General features: G+C 42.5%; 1 protein-coding gene across 1 annotated transcript in view; it reads left to right on the top strand.

Moving 5' to 3' along the window:
* Nucleotides 1-15,191, top strand: part of LOC149316362 (cytochrome P450 2J2-like) — a 44,819-nt gene extending 29,628 nt beyond the window's left edge. The window contains exons 9-11 of the mRNA XM_089515275.1: nt 6,904-7,091; nt 8,875-9,013; nt 14,163-15,191. Coding sequence (XP_089371401.1) covers nt 6,904-7,091; nt 8,875-9,013; nt 14,163-14,338 — 503 coding nt within the window. The 3' untranslated portion in view covers nt 14,339-15,191. The remainder of the gene's footprint in view (nt 1-6,903; nt 7,092-8,874; nt 9,014-14,162) is intronic.
* Nucleotides 15,192-20,245: the final 5,054 nt, after the last annotated feature.

The raw sequence follows: 20,245 nt of genomic DNA, 5'->3' as shown, positions 1-20,245 counted from the left end.
TTGGTGAATATCCAGATTTTGCCACTGAAATGGGATGTGTGTGTGTGAAGGCATTCTACACTGGCAGGCAGGTTGTTAATAATTTTGCCTACTTGCAAGGGGAGGGCAAATTACATTTCCTATCTATTATAATTCAAAGATCCACATGAAGACACAATGCATGCTTGTAAGTGCTTGTCATGTGTTCAGTGGAGCTTACTCCCAAGTAAGTGCTGATAGAACAGATTGCAGGGAGCCTTTATTATTCCTCTGAGGTCTCAATGACAATACAGTCAGCCCTCCATATCCACAAATACTTTATCATGGATACAACTATCCATGGCTTAAAAATACTCCAAAAAGATATAAATTCCAAAAAGCAAACCTTCATTTTGCAATTTTATATAAATGACACCATTTTACTATGCTATTGTGTATAATGGGACTTCAGCATCCATGGATTTTGGTACCCTGGAACCTACACCAGCAAATACCAAGGGCCCATTGTATCTGTCTTAATGTTTCTTAGTGCTTGATCACTTAGTACAATTTTTCAAACTCATTTAAGGGTATCTCAGTTCTACATGAAATGTAAATATAGGCCCGGTACAAACGGGCACTTTGTGGCATGCCAGTGGCGATTTTAGGGTTTGGGAGCGCACAGCAACTGCACGCTCCCGGACCCTAATACATATGAGCGGCACCATGTTGACGCAGTGTTGTCCATATGGCGCATGCCTCCGTGACGTGTCTTGTGTGACACACCATGGCGCACAGGATACATCACTGTGACGCCCCAGGGTGCAAATGGCACCTTAGTGGCATTGTGAGAAGGAGCTCCATTTCAGAGCTCCTTTTTTGGGCAGATCATTGTCATGACCATGCAGTTGCCATGGCAACAACCCAGAGGAGAAGGGGGCAGCTTCTGCCTGCCCCTTTCTTCTAATCTGTACCAGGCCATAGATGCTGTGGAGTTTTGCATATTAACATCAATGCCTAATTGTCTTCAGTTTTGTGTAAATTTACATCTATTTGCCCTCCTTCTACCAAAAATGAACAGCATGTGAGTTCTTGCAAAGTCCCGTTGGCACAGTGGTTAAATGCCTGTATTGCAGCCACTCACTCACAAACCTCAAGGCTGCAAGTTCAGTACCAGCCAGGGGCTCAAGCTTGACTCAGGCTGGCATCCCTCTGAGGTCACTAAAATGAGTCCCTAGATTGTTGGGGGCAATTTGCTTACACATTCTAAATCGCTTAGGGAGTGCTTAAATGCACTGATAAGCGGTATAGAAATGTACTTGCTATTGCACTTGCTACGTGAAGCAATAATGTGCATTCTCACAGATACTCCAGTAAAAACTGCAAATCCTTTTCAGATGAGTTTATGGAGTTTTTCAACTCCCCCCCCCCCCCCCACACACACACACAAATGCACACAGACACACAAGATTGGAGGAGGGCAAATGTTGTCCCAATCTTCAAAATGGGTGAAAAAGAGGAGTCAAATAATTACTGCCTGACACCAATACTAGGAAAGATTTTAGAGCAGATCATTAAACAGTCTGTAAGTGCTTAGAAAGGAATGTCGTGATCACTAAAAATCAATATGGGTTTCTCAAAAGCAAGCCATGCCAGACTAACCTCATCTTTCATTATTGATAGAGTTACAAGCTTGGTAGATGAAAGGAATGCTGTGGATGTAGCACATTTTGATTTCAGTAAGGCCTTTGATAAGGTGCCCCATGATAATTTTGAGGGGGAAAACCCATAAAATGTGGACTAGATGATGCAAACATTAGGTGGATTTGCAGTTAGTTGATTGACCAAACTCAAAGAATGCTTTCCAATGGCTCTTCTTCAGCCTGGAGAGAAGTGACCCATGAGGAACCACAGGGTCTGTCTTGGGGTGAGTGCTATTCAACATTTTTATCAATGATTTGGATGATGGAATAAAGGAAATGCTTATCAAATTTGCAGATGACACTGAATTAGGAGGGGTAGCTAATATCCCAGAGGACAGGATCAGAATTCAAAATGACCGTAACAGCTCAGGGAGCTGGGCCAAAACTAACAAAATGAATTTCAACAGGGAGAAATGTAAGGTACTACACTTAGCAAGAAAAAAAGAAATATACAAACATAGGAAGGGAACACTTCATTTGACAACAGTACATGCAAAAGGAATTTGAGAGTCTTAGTAGATGACAAGATGAACATGAATCAGCAGTATGATGCAGCAGTTTAAAAAGCTGAAGTGATCTTGGACTACACTGATATGGAATATAGTATCTAGATCAGGGGTCGGCAACCTAGGGCCCGCGGGCCTGATCTGGCCCACGGGCACCGTAGGAGCGGCCCCAGGCCGGCCCTGCTGCCATTGCTGCCGGCGGCGCGCTCCTTCCCCAGACCTCTGGGATGGCCTCTGCCCTCCCAGAGGGGCGGGGGGAAAGCACTGGGGCCGGCGGCGCTCCCCTTCCCTGGCCCTCTGGGATGGCCTCTGCCCTCCCAGAGGGGCAGGGGGAAAGCGCTGAGGCCGGCGGCGCTCCCCTTCCCCCGCCCTCTGGGATGGCCTCTGCCCTCTGGGGGGAAAGCACTGGGGCCGGTGGCGCTCCCCTTCCCCCGCCCTCTGGGACAGCCTCTGCCCTCCCAGAGGGGCGGGGGAAGCGCTGGGGCCAGCGGTGTCCTCCTTCCCCCGCCCTGTGGGGAAGCCTTGGCCCTCCCAAAGGGCAGGGAGAGGCAGTGGGGCCACGGGCCTGGGGAGAGGGAGGCGGGGGTCCTCCTCGTCCTTCTCCCCAAGCCTGCGGTTGCTCCACATCCATGGGCCTGGAGAGAAGGAGGCGGAGGTCCCCCTCGTCCTTCTCCCCAAGCCCGCGATTGCTGCACAGCCGCGGGCCTGGGGAGAAGGAGGCAGGGGTCCGCAGGGGAAGAGGAGGAGGAGGAGGGAGGAAGGAAGGAGCAGGAGGAGGAGGGAGGGAGGGAGGAGGAAGGAGGAAGAAGAGGAGGAAGAAGGAGGAAGGAAGGAGCAGGAGGAGGAGTAGGAAGAAGAAGACATGCACTCTTTCTGCAGGTGAGACAGTGTGACTTTCGAAAGTGCATTTCTGTGTATTTTCAGTGCTTTCAATGCTAAAAGGTCTGCTTTGACAATGAGAATGATGATGATGATGATGATGATGATGATGATGATGATGATGATGATATGGTGTCAGTTTATGGGTAGGGTTGCCATAAGTCAGGACCTCCAAACCGGGACAAATGTAGGGCAAATGTAGGACAACCTTTTCAAATGTAGGGCACATTTTATAAAAATGGAGGACATGCGGAAAAAATTGATGCTTTTTAAAAATGTTAATATAAATGCATGTTTCTTAGGCATGATCAAAATGGAGGACATTTGGGCATTATTCCTAGTCAGATGGCAGAAATGGACTTCCTTTTCTGCCCAAACCACCCCCCTCCATTCCAAAACACACACAACAGCACATTTGGGCACTTCCCGTGGCTTTACTTAACATGGCCTCTTGCATAGTTCAGAGGCTTATTCCATAATCAAACCCCTTGAGTTTAACACTTAGCATGGTTTAACATGGCTATGCATATTGAACATGTCAAGGTGGTTTCACAAGAAGTGGATTTGCCGTTTCAGGTTTCTTGCACCAACTCTACTTCTCAGAAGTGTGTACTTAGTCAAGGGACTTTGATTTTTTTTCACTGCACATGAGTTTGTAAAAATCAGAGCAGCTAACATTGGCCATGCCTGAGAGGCTTGCTGATATCAATATCACCATCACCATCATCACCATCATTGTCACAACAAGGGAGACTTGTTAGCATTAAAAGCACAAAAAATACACCAAAACCACACTTTGGAAGGTGACACTCTCTCAACTTCAGAAGCTGACTCAAATCACATCATCACCACACTATCATTGTCGAAGCAAGGGACAATTGTTAGCATTAAAAGCATCAAAAATACACAGAAAAGGCACTTTAAAATGCACTTTAAAAATACAGTTTAAAAAATACAGCTTAAAAATGCACTTTAAAAATACAGTTTAAAAATACACCTTAAAAATGCACTTTAAAAATACAGCTTTAAAATGCACTTTAAAATACAGTTTAAAAAATACAGCTTAAAATGCACTTTAAAAATACAGCTTTAAAATGCACTTTAAAATACAGTTTAAAAAATACAGCTTAAAATGCACTTTAAAAATGCAGTTTAAAAATACAGCTTAAAAATGCACTTTAAAAATATAGTTTAAAAATACAGCTTAAAATGTACTTTAAAAATACAGCTTAAAAATACAGCTTAAAATGCACTTTAAAAATACAGTTTAAAAATACAGCTTAAAAATGCACTTTAAAAATACAGTTTAAAAAATACAGCTTAAAATGCACTTTAAAAATACAGCTTAAAATGCACTTTAAAAATACAGTTTAAAAATACAGCTTAAAAATGCACTTTAAAAATACAGCTTAAAATGCACTTTAAAAATACAGTTTAAAAATACAGCTTAAAAATGCACTTTAAAAATACAGTTTAAAAATACAGCTTAAAAATGCACTTTAAAAATACAGTTTAAAAATACAGCTTAAAATGCACTTTAAAAATACAGCTTAAAATGCACTTTAAAATACAGTTTAAAAATACACCTTAAAAATGCACTTTAAAAATACAGCTTTAAAACGCACTTTAAAAATACAGTTTAAAAATACAGCTTAAAATGCACTTTAAAAATACAGTTTAAAAATACAGCTTAAAATGCACTTTAAAATAAGGTTTAAAAAATACAGCTTAAAATGCACTTTAAAAATATAGTTTAAAAATACAGCTTAAAATGCACTTTAAAAATACAGTTTAAAAAACACATACAGTACTTCCTCCTTCTCCTTCTCCTTCTCCTTCTCTTCCTTTTCATCCTCCTCCTCCTCCTCCTCCCTGGCACCAAAAAAGGGCAAAGGAAATGGCCCTTTCCTTTCCCCTCTGGCTGCAGCCCAGCCCAAGAGAGGAGGAACTCCTCCTCCTGAGTCTGGCTGGCCAATGGGGGCAGACTGGGGCTGGAACAGCCCCGCCCCCTGCCAGCCCTCACAGGCTCAGGCCTGGAGGACCCAGCCTGAGGAGGAGGAAGTCCTCCTCATTAGCCCTGCGCGCAGCTCTGCAAGGGCCAGCAAAGGCAACCTCATCCACCCGGGACAAGGAGGAAACCGTGCAGGGACGCCCCCTAGTGATCAAAACCCGGGATTGTCCTGCCCCCAGCCGGCTTATGGCAACCCTATTTATGGGACATGAACTTTTTCTGCAGGTGAGACAGTGTGACTTTCCAAAGTGCATTTCTGTGTATTTTCAGTGCTTTTAATGCTAAAAGGTCTGCTTTAACAATGAGAGTGGTTTCGGCCGTCCCCTTCGGCCGAAAGGGCCCCTTGGAGCCCATTCGGCCGAAGGAAGGAGCCAATGAGGAGAGGGCAGGCACACGCCTCCTCCTCCCCGCGGGGCTTTGGCAGCCCTGAGGTGTCCATCGGAGGACACCTCAGGCCTGGCAAAGCCCCGAGGACAGGAGCAGGGGCCGCGCGCCTGTTGCTCCTGCCCCTCACGGGCCCTTACTGGTTCTCTGAGAGGCAGCTGGGGGCCAAGGAAGGGCAGGAGGAGCAGGCGCACACCTGTCACCCCCTCTCCCAATTCCCCCCCTCACTTCTAGCTGTCTCTCAGACAGCTGGAGGTCGGGAAAGGTAGCAGAGAAAGCCCCGCCCCCAGAGGGTGGAAGCTCTGCCCCCGGCACGTGGCCCCACCCCCGGAGGGTGGAAGCTCCCCCCCCCCGATTCGGCCCCCCAGTTGTCTGCGGGACAGCAACCCGGCCCCTGGCTCAAAAAGGTTGCCTACCCCTGATCTAGATCAAAGGAGGTAATAGTACCATTCTGTTCTTGGCAAAGGGGTTAGACAAGACTGCATCTTATCACCCTACCTGTTCAACTTATATGCAGAACATATTGTAAGAAAAGCAGGCTTGGACATAGAAGGAGGAGTGAAATTAGGAGGAAGAAATATCAACCATGTTTTCTGATGCTCCAGAGACTAAGGTGCTGTGCAAACCAGCATCTTTGGCCGGCCTGGGGGTGGAGTCGGGAGTGGCATCTACATGATGCATGCCCTGACTTTGCTCCCAGGTCGGCGTAACGCTGCACGCCACACCACATGATGCGTGGTATCACAGCACACCTCTATTGCTGCATCTAGATGACACAGAACCAAAGAAATGTCGTAAAGCTGTGGCGTCAGTGGCTATGGTGCCCTGTCCAGTGCACAAAATGGAGCCGCTTTTTGTGGGTCCTTTTTGTGCCGCAGAAAGGCCAGATCAGGGCCACAGAGTGCAGTTGCCATCGTTCCAATCTGGCAAAGATGGAGGCAGCTGCAGGCCGATCTGCACATCACCTAGCACATGGAGCAATGGATTCATACTACAGGAAAAGAGATTCCACTTAAACTTTAGTAAGAACTTTGTGGCAGTAATTGCTGTTTGACTGTGGAATACACTTCTCAGAGTATAGTGGATCTTCTTCTTTGGAGGTTTTAAACAGAGGCTGGGCGGCCCTCTGTTCGGAATGCTTTGATAGTGTCTTTCTACATATCAGGGGGTTGGGCTGGATGGCTTTGTCTCTTCCAACTCTATGATTCTATGGAAAACCCAGATTCCTCTAAATAGCATATGATTGGATCATAGTCTGTTCAGTTCTGTTAAATTATATTAAGTTGAGCCTTCATAGACTTGGTCATACTTATGCTTATTCTGGAATAAAAAATTAACTTCTCTCAAGTTTTTAAAGTTGTGTGCGTGTGCATGCATGCGTATGTGTGTATGATGTAGATTCTTGCTCTTGACACTGTCCTGAATTTCTTTGTACTGATAGCAAATGTTACTTTATTTGTAGGAAGAGTTCAGGCAGAAATAGACTCTGTCATTGGACAATCTCGCCAACCAGGAATTGCTGACAGAGACAGCATGCCTTACACCAATGCAGTCATTCATGAAGTTCAAAGAATAAGCAACATTGTGCCTTTCAATGTTCCACGACTGGCAACTGTTGACACAAAGCTGGCTGGCTTTCATGTGCCCAAAGTAGGTCTTCAAGAAATATATCTGATATATCTTTGCTTCATTTTTCTTTTTACCCTTTTCCAGAATCTAAAGCCCATGTTCTAAATACTGACAGTGCATCTACATTGTAGGAATAATGCAGTCGGAGTCCACTTTAACTGCCATGGCTCCCTCCTACAGAATCCTTGGATTTGTAGTTTTTGTAAGACACCAGCACTCTTTGGCAGAGAAGGCTAAAGATATTGTAAAACTACAAATCATAGGATTCCCTAGGATAAAGTTGCAACACTTCAGGTGAAATCAAACTGCATTAATTCTATAGTGTAGCTGCATCACAGCTGCACCCTGAGTTTCACCACTAAAGTGATAGGGAGAAGTTTCTTCATGTTCTTGCCAGATATAGAAAAATTGGATTGGTCTGGGGGCCTATCTTCTGCTCCCAGGTCTCTCCAGAAGCCACATAATCTGATAAAGAACAAACATTCCAGAAAAAGACAGATGTCATTTTGAAAAATGGAAGGTTTTTATGATGTGGTACAGGCTGCCCGAAAGGCGGAGGGATGCCACAGCTGCCAAACTGTGCGGATTCCCTCCAGAGTAAAAAGAACCTGGGAAAACTGGGTTCTTTTTGCACCGCCATTGTTAGGTCGTGCATCAAAATGTGCAGTGCCCGTGTACACTGGATGCCTCCATTAATGCATTGCCGGCACATACTAGGGTTAGGGACCGTGCAGTTGGTGCACAGTCCCTAACCCTAAAATTGGCACTGTCTGTATTGGTTAACATAGGCGCATTTGGGCGGTCTGTACCGCGCCTATATTAAACAATATAGACAGACCCTGCAACCTATTTAAAAGATGAACTGGAATCCTTTCACATGACACAATTTGAGCACTATTACAGCATGGGAGCCAGCATGATGAAGTGGTTTGAGTGTTGGTCTATGACTCTGGAGGCCAAGGTTCAAATGCCCACTAGGCCATCAGAAACCACTGGACAGTCTCTCAGCCTCAGAGGAAGGCAATGGCAATCCTCCACTGAATAAATTTTGCCAAGAAAGCCCATAATACCCTTGAGTCTCTATAGGTGGAAAATGACTGGAAGATACACAACAACAGCATATTTATAGCACACTTCTGGGATTTGCAATTTGGCAGGGTAGTTATTCAGATTTCTCAACCACAGAGTTCTAATGCCTCACCAAATAAAACAGAAACCCAAGATCCAACAGATTCTCCTAGGTGCTAATGTGGCCTTCTAGTCTTCCACAGTTGCCAAACCTTGATTTTTATTATGCTTTACTCCAGTGAGCTTAAAGTAATACACCTGGTTCTCTTCTTCCCATTTTATCCTTCTAGAAACATTGTGAGATAGGCCAGGCTGAGACTGGATTACAAATCAAAGCCACCCAATAAACTTCAAAGCTCTATGGGAACTACTGTAGGCCCTGGCTCGCTCAGGTACCTCTCTGACTCTCTTGCCACTACACCCAACTGGTTCTCTTTCTGAGTATTTTTAATGGCATTCAGGTCCACATCTGGTGGTTAGTTCTACAATTTGCCAGCGTCCAGTGTTCCTAATCCTAAATCTAAGCAGTTCTATGTTTTGCAAGTGTATCTCAAAATCCATCTAATAATCTGTGTGCTTGCAAAATAAATTCATAAACTACTAAAACAAACAAATTACTAGAGAATCTTGCAGTCAAAATATATCCTTTGGCACTGTATCTGGAGAAATAAGATTGGTCTTGTATTTGGAGGGATTGGTTGTGCTGTAGACTCAATATCTGTGTCTTCATTGGCAGGGCACCACTTTGATCACAAACTTGACATCAGTGCTTTTTGACAAAGATGAATGGGAAACTCCCAACAAGTTTAATCCTGACCACTTCCTGGAGAATGGTCAGTTCAGGAAGAGGGAAGCGTTCATACCATTCTCTGCAGGTAAAAGGGACGGAATGGCAATGTCTTTCTTATAAGGACTGCCTGCTTACAAATATAGTTGCCTCTTGGTATCCATGGATTCTGTATATAGTTTTATTTTTATTGTTTTAATGTGTTGTAGTATTCTTAACTGTTTAAATATGTACTGTTTTAAGCACTTTTATCTTTACAATTCCATATTATTCTTTTAATGAGTGATGTACAGTGGTGCCCCGGGTTACGAAATTAATTCGTTCCGGGGCGCCGTTCGTAACCCGAAAAGCCTTCGCAAGCCGAATCGCCATAGGCGCTAATGGGGAAAAGCCGCGATTCCGTGTGAAATCGCGCAGAAAAGCACCAAAAGTTTTTTCGTAACCCGAAAAAACTTTCGCAACCCGGAACAATAATTTCCTATGGGTTTTTTTCGTATCCTGAAAATTTCGTAACCTGGGTATTTCGTATCCCGAGGTACCACTGTATTTTAAATACTATATGGATTTAATTCCATTTTATGTCCCAATTTTCAGGGAAAGGTGGGATGATGATGATGATGATGATGATGATGATGATGATGATGATGATGGATTTTGCCTTAATTTTGCCATTTATTTCAGGGACACCATTTTATGATATCGTTATGTACAATGAGTCTTGAGCATCCACAGATTTTTTTTCTGGGGTGGTGGTCCTGGAACCAAACTCCAGCAGATACCAGGGGCCAATGGAATGTTTGTTCTTTATCAGTCCTGTGGAGAGTTGAAAGTTCCACCCTACATGTGTGGATGTAGGGTACATTTACAGCACTAATTTCAGAATGGATGGAAATTCCCCGGTTGTGCAACTTTATTTTTCATGCATAACAGAAGCATTGTTTTCTCTGTTAACAGTACTGATCTGCTTGGCACATTCTAAAGCCAAACCTCCTGCTAATGTAAAGTGGAAAGGACAGAAAGTGCATTCAACTCTTGTCACAATTTCAAGTGTGGGTGAGAGTTCCCTCAGGGATGTAGCCAGGATTTTGGGAAGGGGGGGGTCCAGACTAAGCGCCACCATTTTGAGAGGCTAAGAGCCCCCCCAAGACACAAAAAGAGGGTCAAGCGTTTACTTCAGGATGGCACCACTTTAACTTCTGTTATAGCTCTGTTCTATGGCATCTTGGGATTTGTAGTTTTGAGGAGCTGTTTGGCCATCTCTGTCAGGTGCCACAACAAACTACAAATCCCAGCATTCCACAACATGGAGCCAAGAGCAGTTAAAGTGCCATCAAACTGGATTATTTTTTTCAGTGCAGATGTAATCTGAGTCCTTCCTCTCAAGGTGTTTACATCAGATAAATTTACTCCTAATTTTACCGACTTTGTACAGCGCTGTGTATAATTACAGCGCTATAGAAATAAAGTTTAATAATAATAATAATAATAATAATAATAATAATAAATCCCATCTCCCATTATATCCCATTAGACATATATAAATATACCAAACTCTGAAAAACTCCAAAATCCAAAATACATCTAGTCCTCAGCATTTTGGGTAAGGGATATTATTATTATTATTATTATTATTATTATTATTATTATTATTATTTTACTATATTGTATATGGATATAACTGCTGAAAGGAAAGTTAGAAGTCACCTTTTCTTTCTTTTATATTTCCTTTTAGAAGCTTCCTTCCTTCATTTTTCTTTCTTCCTTTCTTCCCTTCCTCTTCTTTCCCTTCTTCTTCCTTCTCTCCTTCCCCAGGAAGAGACTTTTATTCTAGCAAAAGCACAGGGGAGGAGGAGGAGGAGGAGGAATGGAAGGACTGGGATGGAGATGAAACGAAAGGGAAAGAAAGCACAGGGAGAGACCCCGGCCCACTCCCCCTCCCTCTCCCCCCTCTCTCTCTGAGCCCGCAACTTAAACTGTCTTTTCCCCCCCCCTCTCTATCTGTGCCCTCCGTGCTTTTGATGGAGGAGAGGGGGAAGGAAGGAGTTTGAATATCCCCAGGGCTGAAGGGGGGGTCCAAACCCCCGAACCCCGCCCCCCCCCCCCCGGCTACATCCCTGGTTCCCTTTTGTGGTTATCCTCTGTGTTCCAGCTCAAATGAAAGAGAAATATCCTCAGCCCTGTTTCCTCTCCATTGTTGTAAGAAGCCATGGGATAAAAACCCTGAAATAAATCTACATATATATATCTTTATTTTAGCTGACAGGCCATTAGACAACAAAGTGTGTATAAAACGCATAAAACATATAAAACAAAATAAATCTACATGTATGAGAGGCAATGCACATATTGAAAGTACGCCATGCAAAAAGATGATGACCATTAATTTGTATTTCTAGTTGAAAACTTTTATACAAAGATCTCAACGTTTTTACATAAAAGTTTAAAAATTGTAAATAAAATAAAAAATAAAAATTGTTGTTAGCTGCCTTCGAGTCAAGACTCATGACAATCCTGGGAAGGTCTCCTTGATCGAATCTACCCATCTGGCATGTGGTCTTTCTTTCTTTTTATTTCAACTTCCCCAGCATCATTGTCTTTTCTAATGGTTGTGCCTTTTCATGATGTGGCCAAAGAACGACAGCCTCAGTTTAGTCATCTTGGCTTCCAGGGAGAGTTCTGGCTTGAATCGTTCTAGGACATTTTTTTTTGTGTTTTTTTTTTTTGGGGGGGGGGGTCTTTTGGACATCCACAGTATCTTCATCAGTCTTCTCCAGAATCACATTTCAAATGAATTAATTTTATTCATACTTGCTTTCTTCTCTGTCAGCTCTCACTTCTGTGCAAGGTAATGTGGGCAAGGTAATGGGGAATACAATGGCTTGGACAATTCTAATGTTAGCGTTCAGTGTATATCTTTACACTTTATGATTTTGTCTAGTTGTTTCATAGCTGTCCTTCCTATTCCTTCCTATTCTTCACTGCAGTCTCCATTCTGATCAATGTTGGATCCAAGATATGGGAAATCTTTATTTCAATTTCTTCATTATCTAGGTGGAATTCATGTAAATTTTACGTGATCGTAAAAATGTGGCCATATAAAAATGTTGGCTGAGAGTTCACATCATGGTCTACACTTCCTGACTTTACATCTCCACAGCTACATTGCACAAATGCAACCAAATTCCTTAGTAAAGTGCAAAGATGCATAACAGTGCACCAGCAAGAATGTTGCAATGTGCATCAGGTGCTCTTGATCTTTATAAGATACTTCTGAGGCTCATCACACACTCCTGATGTGGATTTAGCACTTGTGATGCTCATCAGGCACTTGTGATGTGCATGAGTCACTTCTTATGTGCACCAGAATTTTTGATGCTCATTGAATACCCTTGTTGCACTTTGGCACTTCTGGCTCCCATTGTGCAACAGGCACTCCACACATCACAACATTCCATATGTGTATATGGACATTCCCAACCAACACAATTCTGTTTCCCACACATGCAAGTCAACTTGTTAATAGGTAGATGCCATGCTGAATTCCTGTGATGAATTTTTCTTTATATATTGTCAGAAAAATGAAACTATCTTGTAAAGCTGCCTCTGCTAAGGGTAGAATGCACCCACCCAAAAATGCCGAGAGACACAAGAGAATTGAACAATGATGTAAATCTAGTGTTAAAATCAACTCATTTGAGATGTGGTGCTGGAGAGGAGTGCTGAGGATACTGTGGATCGTCAAAAAGACAAACAAATGGGTCCTAAAACAGATCAAGTCTAAACTCTCCCTGGAGACCAAGATGATCAAATTTTGGCAACATCATGAAAAGATATGACTCATTGGAAAAGACAATAATGTTAGGAAAGGTAGTAGTAGAATGAGAAGAAAACCACACGCCAGATGGCTGGACTCAGCCAGGGAGGTTATGGGCCTGAATCTGCAGAACCTAAGCAGAACAGTGAAGGACAGGGGATCTTGGAGATGTCTCATCCACAGGGTTGCCATGAGTTGGGGTCATCTCAAGGGCAGTTAACAACAGACAACAAGAGTTAAAACATGCTATGAGGTGGTGGTAGTGAATTGTTTTCCTTCCTTTTCCCATCATTTGAGCACTCTCTGATATGTATTGTCATACTCAAATGTCTCATGCTGGTAGAGATGCTACACTGGGATTGCAGAGTAATGCACTGAATGCTTTACTCCTTTTCTTGAACAGCAGTGTTGTAGAGTTGAACAGCAATGCTGTACTGCCAAATGCTCAATTGCATTTTCATGCATCTCACATTGATTCCTTGCATCATTGTGCATCACCCAAACATGTGCATCAAATGAACTTTTGCAAGCAAAATGTCATCCACTTCTCCAGTCTTTTATGAACATGTGTGTTCAGAGTCAGGCAAAAAGGTCCAACCACATCAGTAGGGGAATGTATGTCATCCATAAAACACCAACAGGATTCCAGTCATGTTTCTGCCATACATACATGGAACGTGGGACTAATTCCTATTGTTAATCTCAACAGGACCAGAAAATGGAATAAAAAGTGTTTAATTCCCATGTGCCCAGAGGAATCCTGTATGACCATTACATGCTAAGTAGCACTGTAATAATGTTGCTATGTAATGAATTCCAGTATAACACTCTCCAAACCCCACTTGTTGGTAAGCAGCTGCTTTGACTGACAGGCATTCATTCCTTGTCAACTGAGAAGCAGCTGTTTGGCATTACTACCTCCCCCTGTAAACTATCTCACATGTGATAGACAGAAACAACATACCTTTTGCAAATCCCCTTGTGCCAAAGTTTGTGCTCACAAGAGAGGATGAGAATGTCAGGAAGCTGCTTCCTGATCAACAGGAATGGCCCTATCGATCACAGTGGCTACTTTCATGGCCCCTATATAGTCTCTAAATTAGTTGCTTGTAAAGATCGTGAATATGCAGCAATTGTTAATGTGCATTAGCCAAACAGTTTGGACGCATATATTAATTGATATCTTCTTCTTGGTGGAATAAACCTAGAAATTAACAAATTCTATCTTTCAGAGATTTAGAAAGCCCGAGCTGTTCAATTTTCTGCTTTCCTGAGTAAGAAATAGATAAGACAGGCATGTACATTATGTTGCAGTTCAAAGGAGTTTTTAAACATCTTTTGCTGTCTAGTTTATAATAGTCTGTTGCTGTCACCCCAACATCTTAGAAAAGCCATGCGAAGCCACTTTCTCTTTCTCTTCCAGGAAAGAGAGCTTGCCTTGGGGAGCAGTTGGCTAGAATGGAACTTTTCCTTTTCTTCACCGCCCTGATTCAGAAGTTTACTTTCCAGGCTCCGAAGGATGTGAAGCTCTGTCTTGACTTCACGATTGGTCATGCAGTGAGCCCAAAACCATACCATATATGTGCCTTTTCTCGCTAAAGGAACACCATGTGGCTCTCAAAATGAGTAGGGTTAAACCTTGCCACCGCCGCCGCCCCCCCATCCTCACTTACTGGGAAGCAGTGCTGTGATCTGTTGGGCACCATTCCCTTGTCGTTCAGGAAGCAGAGAGCTGCTGTTTCCACTCCCTTCCATGAGAAATCTCTGGCATGGCGGGCAGAAAGAAAACCGCTATTGCAATTCCCCTTGTGCTGGAGATTCCTTGCATAGGGGGTGGGGAGTGTGGAACAGCAACCAGTTGTTTCCCAAGCAAATGGGGAAGAGACCTCTCTGCTTCCCTGTAAGTGCAGATTGGGGGCTTTTAAGTCCCTGTGTTGCCCACAGCAATGTATTCATGTCTTTTACTGCAAGACTCAAGTCTTTACCTTCAAGTCTCAAATCCTTGCAAGATATTTTCAAGTTGAATTTCAAGTCTGGAAGCCAACTTCAAGGGGGGAAAAGGAAGCTGTGGAGTTGAGGTGGGGGTCTTGAGGCAGAAGGATCCTTCCAAAGCCTTTTAAAAGCCTTTAGAAGGCTCCTCCAATGTGTGGTGGGGACAGGCTTCTGAGTAGATCCTGAAACCTTTCTCAGTTAAATAAAGAGATACAAATTTCTGCATTCAGTTGCTAATGATCAGAATATATGACTGCTATTGAATGTTATTAGTCAAAAGAGGTAGTTCCAAATATAAAAACAAATTTAATTGCAAACAGTTACCACAAAACCTGCTGTATTTGCAGTTACTATATCTAATAGCATGCAATGAGTGAGATAATCTGTCTCCTGGGACACTTGTAATCCATTATAGAGAGAAACAATGATGTTGTGCACTTATTTGCCTAAGTGAACAGAATAAAATCTAAAGTAGCATCTGTTTGTACAGTACTTGATTGGAGATCTGCAATATTTTCAGCAATAATAGCCATTTTGTTAAAATCTGAGTCTTGGATTTTAGATTCATCTTCACCAAATGTACTGAGAATAAGGATTGAAAGAATATTGCTGCTTATTTCCCAGCCCAAAAATGGATCTCCTGACACTTGGGAAACCTGGGTAGAAAACATAACATAGAGATGAGGAGTATTTATCTGCCCATATCCAGCTATTAGTCCTCAGAATGGTTATGACCAAGATCTACTGAAACCAGTCAGTCCTGACTAAGTTTAATTTCAGTTCTTTCAAAAGGACTTGGTGACAACTAACTTGAGATTGCCTCAGGTCTTGATGTTAGCATCCTTGTACTTTGTTGTTGTGTCCCTCCAAGTCATTCCCAGTTAATGGCAACCCTATGTAAGATTTACCATTGTCTTCCCCTGAGGCTGAGAGTATGCAGTTTGCCCAGGGTCACCCAGTGCATTTCATGGTTCAGAGTCATAGCCTAACACTCAAACCATTATGCCCACACTTAGTCTCAGAAGTCCTGTATAGTATATTATAAATGAAAATTACTGTAGAATCTTACTGTGCTTGTAAATCCTTATCTGTGGAGAATACATAGCTATACATTGCAGTTAGAGCCATATTTAATGACAGAAATATATTAAAGTATGAAATCATTCACACCATGACACAAGACCTGCTTTAGCCATTCTCAATACAAATTCAGGCCAAGGAAAAAGTTCAGAAAGTTCAGACAACTACTGAAAACACAAAGGGTGTACTGGACATAATAGTACCATCTGAAAATCCAAGAAGTAATTATATACTCAAAGGAACCATTAAAGAAAAGAAGAACTGAAGACTCTGTCAGTAGCATGCTTACTCTGTAATCCTAAACACATTTACTTGGGATTCAGTCCCACTGAATTCAGTTAGACTGACTTCTGAGTAGGGATTCAGAAGCCCATTTTTTATTTAAGAAATAATTTTTATTGATAGTTTTCCTTAAAATCAAAGCTAAAAAAAATACATTTTAAATTTAAAAAAACCCCAACCATATATATAATACAACTCTACATCTCATTGGGTATCTGCCCATGAAGCAATTTGCAGAAGGAAAAATATCATGAATGACAAATGGATCATACATGGAGATTTGATTATATTCCAAAACAAAGAATTTAAAATAAGAACACAAGCATTAAATAAAAAGGGAATTCTTTTTCATTGGTTGCTTTACAGACAATTAAAGGAAAAGATAAAAATAAAACATGTCAAAAAGGATGTCAAGACAAAGCAAAGAAGCTGATTACTTTGTTAGCAAAGTACAACAATTTACTTTAATGTGATAACCTTGCCTAATTTTAGCTGGCAAACATACACAAATATCTTCAAAGGTTGATTCCTCATCGCTAGAAAAACATCACTGGAATCCCCTTCTCTGACTAGAGTGGCAACAGGCCAGAGCCTATTCTGTCTTGTGAGAATCTGAAAGAAGTTCCAACTCCACTCTCTTGGCACCAACGTCAAAGAGCCACTGGGGCCGCCATTTTCTTGCCCAGGTATTCAAAAAGAGCAGAAGCAGCACCACATTGGAGAGAGTAGAGAGGGTCAGTGTTTCTTTTAGATTCTCCCAGGACAGACTAAGCTCTCACTTTTTGCCACTTTACTCAGAGAAGAGGAAGGTTCCGTTTTTGGTGAGAGTTAAAATGCAGGACTTACATTGACCTAGGCCTGTTACAGACAGCCAAAATAAAGCTGCTTTGAGACACAGTGGAGGTATGGTGTTTCAATGATGCATGCGTTCTAAGAGTCCAGAAGTCGCACCAAAGCCACGCTCCAGCCCTAAGGACTGGAGCATGGCTTTGGTGTGGCTTCTGGACTCTTAGAACGCATGCATCATTGAAACACCATACCTCCACTGTGTCTCAAAGCAGCTTTATTTTGGCTGTCTGTAACAGGCCCTAGATTCTTTGGGTTTATTTTTTAACTAAAGTTTCTTTCATGTATAAGATTAGAAATTTAAATTTAAATATTGATCCCAAAAAACTGAGTCCACTTATCCATGGGTCAGTGTAAATTCTGCACTTTAACTTTTATTTTAAAAGGAACCATCCCCTGGTGAGTGCTGTAGAATCTTAAAAAACAAACTTGTTTATTTTATAACAAATATTTGTGGAGAACTGCCTATTTCACCACTAAAAAAAAGTAGACAGAGTGCAAACAACTGTGTCACAGACCCATAGCTGCTCCGGTGGGCACGGGGTTAGGATATAAATCCATGGTGGAAGGAAGCGCGGACACTGGAGTAATGCTCAACTTTCTTTATTAACTAAACTACAACTGCTCTGCAGGGTTACCTCACCACCCTCTTGTATTCTCTTCCGGAGTCACTCCCCAAGCGGAGTTGGCTACCTCACTGCCCTCGCATGCTCACTTTCAGAATTAGGGTCTAGGGTCGACTCTTTCGTCTTTGGGTGCTGTCTCGTTAGCTACTCTAACCCCTGAGCACCGGTCAGCCGGCTAACACCTTCCCCTAATGTCCCAAAACAACCCCGGTCCTGGAGCAATTATTGGCTGACCTTGATAGGGTCCCTTGTCCCCCTCCAACACTGAGGGGTGCACATGGCTTGCGAAGAAGCCCTCCGCGGGAGAGTCTCGACAATGCCCACTAACGCCTTGTCTTCCTCTTGTTCCTCCTCCAATGTCTGCCAGTGCTCCTCCTTCCCAGGCTGTTCTCCCCTTCCCCTTTTCTACCCTGCGGACCCAACTCCTCCCTGGGCCCCGCCCAGGCCACAGGTGTTCCTCCTGGATCCATCTCCTTCCCTTCCCTCGTAGTTTCTCCAGGGCCCCCTCGACCGCCGTCTTCCCATGTGGGACCCCAACCCGACTCCTCCCTGTCCTCCACCCTTTGACAAACTGTCTACTGGTTTTAATTATATAAAATATAAATATTTCAAATTAAAGACGTTTAGAAGGTTTTGGAAACAACCATGAGAACAGCTTCCTAGATTGCCTATTCTGGGACATCTATAGTGAAATGGTATTGATCTGATAATTATTTATTCATACACACACACACACACAGAGAGAGAGATTGACTATGTAATGTTAAGTATGTCATGCCATCAAGTTGCTGACATGGCCTAATCCAGTTCCTGGTGATCAAACTGTATGATCCAGAGTCTAGGCCCCTAGTTCCTGAAACACCGTCACTGCCCTCAGAAGCAACATGCACCCAGCACTTTCGCTTAAATGTGAAATAGCCCAATATATTTGATCTCCTGCATGATCAAGCAGTGGTACAGCAAAGAGACACAAAGACCCATAATGCCACTCAGCCCAGGCACCCTGTAGCCAAGGGAAGGAGCATTGGAGGGGGGATGTAAAGTACTAGAAGATAAGTGTTACTGTGTGACTGTGTGGGAAAATGTGTATTAAGATGTGTTGTTTTAAAAAAGTTTTTTTTTTTCAGATGACACATTTTGTATCTGAACCCTTCTTCACAAGCTAATTCTTCTGTTTCCCTCTTTCTACTGTTGTAGCCAGAATTTCTAGTGTTAAGTGACTGTGGCCAAGGCCTGAAAACCCTAATTAATGATTGGCTTTGTAACTTTTCAAAAGGCTGTAATTTAAACAGGATAATTAGCTTTAAATACACTTCTAATTCACTTCAAGTTCACAAACATCTGTCACTTCCTTTGAGTGGTGATCCATTGTTTTAAAAGGTCAGGCAGTGGTTCTTCAGCTGGAAATAGTCTCTTGTATAATCTGAGCCATAAATACTGTTTCAGGGGAATCTCCTTCTGAAACAGCAGGGAACAGTCTTTAAATGACCAGATGTGGCTTCCACTCCACTCCAGATGATACTGATGGAGCCCTTGCTATGGGCTAAGAACAGGCAAAAGTGCCCCAGCCCTAGACTCATCCCAAGCCTGAAAAATCAGCAGTCTTGCAGAGTTTTTGTATTTCAGAAGGTGGAGTGGAGGCTGAAGCTAAGGTAAAGTGGGTAACCTGTTAACCATAGGGGGTTACTGGACCATATCTAAGATACAGACCAGAAAACTGAGTAGGATATCACCATTTGCACAGCTGACATAGTTTTCCATAAATTGATATTTAGCTTAAGGTTTTGTTTCTAAGCAGTATTGAACAGGGAACATGAAAGCTGATGCTGTAGCAAAGTAAGAGATGAAATGAACTTGTCCTTATTCCAAATGTTCCACAGGATTAGGAACATTATTATTTGAATAGCAGTTAATCATTAATACATCAGATAATTTCTTGGCAATGCCAGGAAAGGTATTTACAGTTTTTACACTGGAGAGCATAGCTCTTAAAGTGTTGTTGTTTACTGCAGTCAAGTCAATTTTTGTCTTATGGTGATCCTATGAACGAGAGACTTCCAAATCACCCTATCATCAACAGCCCAGCTCAGTAGTTGCAAATAACTAGTGATTATTTCACATTCTCCATTACAAATGTATAATTGGATGACATAATTGACCCTTGCTAATTTCCAATTCTAATAGAATCATAGAATTCTATGATTCTATGATTCTATTAGAATTGGAAATTAGCAAGGGTCAATTGCTTTTGCAGTTCAGGAACATCTAGTTATTTTTATATGTCGGTGTGACCTCACCAAATGGTGGAAGAGGAACATCACATGGTTCAACTGCTGGCTTCTGGTGCTGCCCTCTGTTCTGATATGAGTCCTGAGGCAGTGATAGACAGAGGAACAATGTGTTATCTCTGACCAGCAGCTCATGGCATTCATATAGAGTAGAATCCTGTTGGTGACAGGCATATATTTCTCTTTTGCCTGCACAGTATCATAAAATCATAGAATCACAGAGATGGAAGAGACCACAAGGACCATCCAGTCCAACCTCCCGCCATGCAGAAACTCACAATCAAAGCACCCTCGATAGATGGTCATCCAGCCTCTGTTTAAGGACCTCCAAGAAAGGAGTGGGATCCACTGTCGAATAGCTTTTACTGCCATATGTTCTTTTAAAATTGTTG

Source organism: Sceloporus occidentalis, unplaced genomic scaffold (genome assembly GCF_023333645.1).
Source record: "Sceloporus occidentalis isolate IW3139 unplaced genomic scaffold, rSceOcc1.0.p SCAF_3, whole genome shotgun sequence".
In the NCBI taxonomy this organism is placed as follows: domain Eukaryota; kingdom Metazoa; phylum Chordata; class Lepidosauria; order Squamata; family Phrynosomatidae; genus Sceloporus; species Sceloporus occidentalis.
This window is presented reverse-complemented; position numbering and strand designations above follow the sequence as displayed.